This window comes from Populus trichocarpa, chromosome 17, assembly GCF_000002775.5.
Source record: "Populus trichocarpa isolate Nisqually-1 chromosome 17, P.trichocarpa_v4.1, whole genome shotgun sequence".
In the NCBI taxonomy this organism is placed as follows: Eukaryota; Viridiplantae; Streptophyta; class Magnoliopsida; order Malpighiales; family Salicaceae; genus Populus; species Populus trichocarpa.
Window position 1 is genome coordinate 12930308 of NC_037301.2, and position 6000 is coordinate 12936307.

The 6000-nt window shown below is 36.7% G+C and overlaps 1 protein-coding gene across 1 annotated transcript; it reads left to right on the plus strand.

Annotated features, from left to right (window-relative positions):
• Nucleotides 1-1065: 1065 nt before the first annotated feature.
• LOC18099385 (DELLA protein GAI) lies at nucleotides 1066-3492 on the plus strand. Its single transcript, XM_006383267.3, has one exon. The coding sequence runs from the start codon at nucleotides 1367-1369 to the stop codon at nucleotides 3224-3226; it is 1860 nt and encodes a 619-aa protein (XP_006383329.1). The 5' UTR covers nucleotides 1066-1366; the 3' UTR covers nucleotides 3227-3492.
• Nucleotides 3493-6000: the final 2508 nt, after the last annotated feature.

Below are 6000 nucleotides of genomic sequence, written 5' to 3' on the forward strand. Positions count from 1 at the left end.
TATTTTTTCCCAACAAAAGTAATAATAATAATAATAAAATAAAATAAAAAGCATGTAACCACGCAAGGTTGAAAAGGGTGATGAAGGAGGAGTTCCCGTTCGTGGGTTTGTAAGCAAGCAAGAAGCAGAAAGAGAGTAATATTTTAAAAGCGTACGGCCACCTGAGTTGTGTAAGCGTATGTATATAATCATCGCACGAGTGTGTGCGCACTTTGACCCATCACCACCTCCATCTTTTTGAGCTTGCGGTGCTCCCACGGCTCTTTCTTCCTCACACTTTGATAATTAGAGAAAAATATACTCCACTGACCACTTATATAATTCAAAGCAAGGGTTTTACCCTCTTTTTGGGTTTTTTCTAATTGAATTTTTGGATATTTTGGTGTTTGAGCTTTTGATTAATTTGAAGGGGTCAGTGGAGTGGAATAATTGCTTTGTGGATAGGTATTCTGAGTTCACACTCAACTCAGCATTAATGCTCTAAAATCAGGGGATAATCTTGAGTTAATTCTTCACAATTTTTCTATTTCTGATGTGAGTGGTTTCAGCAATAATAGGTTGTTCCAGAAGTATCCTCGGATCATCACACGAAATAAAAGAAGTAATCTTAATGAATTTTTTATACTGTAATTAATCTGTTGTTAATTATATGTATTATAAAATCATGAATTTGTTATTTTATTTAGTAGCTTGAAGATTGGAGGAAACATGAATGTTTTTGGTTAAATAAATGGTACGTTTACATAAAATAAATTTATGCTCGAGATAATTTTAAAATGATTTTCAATGTTTTTTAAATCAAATAAAAAAAATAAACAAACATGTCATATCTGTTATAATTATTTTTATTATGTTAAAAAAAATAAAAAAATTCTATCATTTGTGCATACGTGGGGTTGAATATCCAGGGGTAATGCTCATGCCATGTTTCAATAATTAATTATTGATGCAAAATCTAAACTTCTACTAAAACAAGAAATTAATTTAATTAATTACTAGAGATAGAAAGGAAAGAGAAGAATAGATTTACCATCACTTTCACAAACCCAAAAATAAATAAATAAATAAATAAATAAAATAAAGGACAGGGAAAAATAATGGCCATCTCTGTTGTTCCTCATCCCTTCCACTTTCAGCCCCCTCTTGTTCTGTGGTTGGACCTCTCATCCATCACACCAGCTGCCTATCATTTCTTCACAAACTTTTCTTTTTTTTAAGAAAAGAAAAAAGAAAAAACAAAGCAAATAAACTCATAATTCATCTCCCATGTCACAACCATAACACCAAGCTATGAAATGAAACCATAAAGAAACCCTCCCTCTCTTTCTTGAACCCTTTCTTTTGCAATCAAGAAAAAACACCAAAAATGAAGAGAGATCATCAAGAAACCATTGGTGGTGCTGGGAATTCTATTGGCAACAAAGCTGAATCTTCTTCTTCGTCAATGGCAACCGGGAAAGGGAAATTATGGGTTGAAGATGATCAAGATGCAGGTGGCATGGATGAATTACTTGCTGTTTTGGGTTACAAAATTAAGTCTTCGGAAATGGCTGATGTAGCTCAAAAACTTGAACAACTAGAGATGGTTTTGGGTTCAGAGGATGGAATCTCTCATCTTGCTTCTGATACTGTCCATTACAACCCTTCAGATCTCTCTGGTTGGGTTCAAAGCATGCTTTCTGAGCTCAACAATCTACCTTCTTCTGATCTTGATTCATCTACTCTTCTTTCCAATAATCAAGATTCAAATCCTTCCACAATGACCTCTTTAGATTTCCCCAATAATTCTCAATCTAAAGCATTTGTTGACGACTCTGAATATGATCTCAGAGCAATTCCCGGCGTAGCTGCCTATCCTCAACAAGAATTCGATAAGAGCAACGATAGGAAGCGAATGAAGCTCACCCTAGTTGGGTCCAATACCGCGCCGACGCTAGCTGTGAATTCCTTACAATCTTCCAACTCGTCTTGTACTCCTTCTTCTCCACAAGCAATAATGGCAGTTTCAGGTACTTTATCGGAGCCCACGAGACCTGTAGTCCTGATTGACTCACAGGAAACTGGGGTCCGTCTTGTTCATACCCTTTTGGCTTGTGCAGAGGCAATACAGCAAGAAAATCTTAAACTTGCTGATGCCCTTGTTAAGCATATTGGAGTACTTGCAGCATCTCAAGCTGGTGCTATGAGAAAGGTTGCCACGTACTTTGCTGAAGCTTTAGCTCGTCGAATTTACAAGATTTTCCCTCAAGATCACTGTCTTGATTCTTCATATTCAGATACGTTAGAGATGCATTTCTACGAGACTTGCCCTTATCTCAAATTCGCACATTTTACTGCCAATCAAGCCATTCTTGAAGCTTTCGCTAATGCAAGTCGAGTCCACGTTATCGATTTTGGCTTAAAACAAGGAATGCAATGGCCGGCTTTAATGCAAGCGCTTGCATTAAGGCCTGGCGGTCCGCCAGCATTTCGGCTGACGGGAATTGGACCGCCGCAGCCTGATAATACTGATGCTTTGCAGCAAGTGGGGTGGAAGCTAGCACAATTGGCTCAAACTATTGGGGTAGAATTCGAGTTTCGTGGGTTCGTAGCAAGTTCTTTGGCAGATCTTGAGGCGGAGATGCTTGACCTCCGTCCTCCAGAGGTGGAGGCAGTGGCTGTTAACTCAGTTTTTGAGTTGCATCGCTTGTTGGATCGGCCGGGTGGCATCGATAAGGTTCTTGGGTCTATTAAGGCCATGAGGCCTAAAATCGTGACGATTGTTGAGCAAGAAGCAAACCACAACGGTCCGGTTTTTCTAGACCGGTTCACCGAGGCCTTGCATTACTATTCAAGCTTGTTTGACTCACTCGAAGGGTCTGGGGTGACTCCGACGAGTCAGGACCTGGTTATGTCTGAGTTGTACTTGGGGAGGCAGATATGTAATGTGGTGGCCTGCGAAGGGGCTGACCGAGTTGAGCGACATGAAACGTTGGCTCAGTGGAGAACTCGGTTCGATTCGGCTGGGTTCGACCCGGTTCATCTCGGGTCGAATGCCTTTAAACAAGCTAGCATGTTGTTGGCCCTCTTTGCTGGGGGTGATGGGTATAGGGTAGAGGAGAACAACGGGTGTCTCATGCTTGGGTGGCATACTAGGCCACTAATTGCCACCTCCGCATGGCAGCTTGCCGCAGGAGATTCAAGATTACGAGTAAACTCAGCTGAGTTCGAGCTACCGAGTCAATGAAAACTCAGGAACCCTTGTGAATTTAGTGGAGTGAAATGGTTGTGAGTTGATGAGGGTGCGAGTGAGACTTTAGACTTGGAGGTTAAAAGGTAAAAGTGAGAATCCAACACCTCTCGGTCAATTTTTAATTTTTTTTTTTTTATTTCATTTGCTTCGAAGACCTCTTCCATGTAGTTTCTTAGATTTTTTTTCTCTCTTTTTTTAAGAATCGAGATGTGTATCTATTTGTCAACCTTTGAATAAAATGGGTACTTCTTTTTATATAATTGGCAAAGATTCTCAATTGGATCAAGAGTCCTTTTTCTATCTTCTTTTGCTTGGATGCCCTCGATTCCTCTCGGCCTGCATTTTCTTTGGACTAGCTTCTGATATTTCTAGTTTGGAAACGTTGGCATCCTTCTCCTTCGTCACCACCTCTGCATAAAGAAAATCCCCAACGCCCTAGCTTGTCATGACTTTTGGAGTGATCTTGAACCGTTCAATTTATTGATGCAAAGGTTTCTCGCAGCTAGATTAATTATGCCGAGGATACCTTTTTATTTTTATTTTCTTGACATGGACACCTTATCTAATTCGCTGTATATTGATTCTATCTACTTCTAATTATAATTGTAATAGTGATATTTCTTTGCAATAAATGTAAATAAATCATCAAAATTGCTTGATAAATATACCAACCATGCCTTTGAAAGAATAAAAAAATATATTCTAAACATGAATGATTAGTCGTTAGTGGAACAAGGGAGTCGCATGACCATGACATTCTGAGTTTGCCGCTAATCATAGATAAAGAAATACTCTTCCATTTCTTTATTTTTTTAAGGTCGAAGCCTATTGATATAATATATTTTTATTAAAAGTAACTCAAAGAAGTGGCTTAATGATTAATTCTTTGATTTTTGAAATTCAAACCTTGAAACCAATGTAAAGAATAATAATTATTCATCTAAGAAATTTATTAGCAATGAAATCAATTTCGGTCAAGTTGGTGATATGTCAAGAGATATATTTTTTTTTTAATTAACGTGGTCAGCTTGAGCGTACTTTGACTAATATCACAGACTTTGAAATTAACAATCATGTAAATCTCTAGTGACCATTATATTAGCAATCATAGGATTCGAACCTGAAACCATAAAAAAAAAAAAATTTAATTCCAAACTTTTATCATTAGATGACGTAGATAATTTTCTTTTTCTCTTCTTAAATATTATTTTGAATGCGACATGAAGAAGGGAATTACGAATTTTCTAAATGGATCTTTCATATTCATAGCCACGGTCTATAGACGGCGCGCCAACCCAATGTGGATATATATTGACTGTAGAGTTGTCTAGAATTCTTATAGGATGGAAATTGAGTAGAGATTGAAGATTTTCTATTATTGGATAATGGGACTGGTAAGTATCCTTCCAGTTTTTTTTCAGCCTTTTAATTTAAAAGTAAAAATTAGTCTTTATTACATGACTATTTGTACTAAGAAAACTAAAAATTAACATAAAAAAATCATAAAATTGTAATTTTCCTTCGATATAATATTGTTATTTATTTTAATATATAGTTTGGGCTAATATTTTTCCATAGTTTCCCTGTTTGTGGATTGAATTGGTGGGATTGGTACCTGACTTCTTGGGTGGATATTAATTACTACGTCCTTTTAACCTTTTGAAGTGAATGTCTTATTCTTTGTTATTATCGTTCTCTATCTCTCTCTCTCTCTCTTTCTATTTCTTTTTATTCATACAAAAGCCTGTTTACAGGAGTATAATTAGATGGGGACACTACAAGAATAATAAACTACATATGGACCACCTTCGGTGACTAACCTAAGGTCAAATAACAAATTTCAAAATTTTTTGAGGGTGCCTAGACACCAAGACAATGGCTAGTTTTCCCTGCCTACTATATTAGGTCTTTAATTACTCATACAAGAGAATTATTCCCAAGCTGTTGCTATTCTATGATGAACTAAATGAGCATTGTAGTGCTTGGAATGATACGTTTAGTTGGGAAATGAGTTTCTTTTAATATAACATTGCTTTAAAACTTGAAATGGCTTGATAAATCAACCGATTTGTGATCTCAACGGGTATAAATCGAAGAAAAATTAGAAAAAATAAATTGTGTTAGAACCATCAACATTCTGAATCTGGACAGACATTTCTCAACATGAATTTATTAAAAATTGTGCTCACATGGAATCTAGCTACCCATATATATATATATAGACACACACACACACACACACAGCTCACGAAGACCCTAAAATCCAAGCAGGAATGACTCCACTTAGTTAAGAAACTTCACCATCCCTAGCTAGGTATGAAAAACATGTTCCAGTCGTGCTAGGAAACTAGGGTTAGATCTGAAATCAAAAAGTTAAAGATGCCATTTGGTCTACTGCTAGCATCAAAAGGGAGCGTGAGGACATGTTGAGGTAATCTCTAGCTAGCTTCATTATGAAGATGGGAAAAAGTAAATGTAGTTGGTGTTAAGGTTATCCGATAACCAATTATTATGGACAGCAGTAGGGGAAAAGCTATCGTTAAAATGAGTAAGCAGCAGGGAAAATAACAGATCATAGGGTTTTGGGTTAGGTTTATCATTTTATGAAGATGTGTAGGGACGAGCTTAAGTCGATCCTAAGATAATAACTTGCCACTGTAACTTGGCATAGTTATAATCAGTTGAGATAACCATTTGATCAACTCGAATTGCTCTCAGGTAAAAAAAGTATTAAACACCAAATATTTGAAAAAAAAAAAAAGAATTAA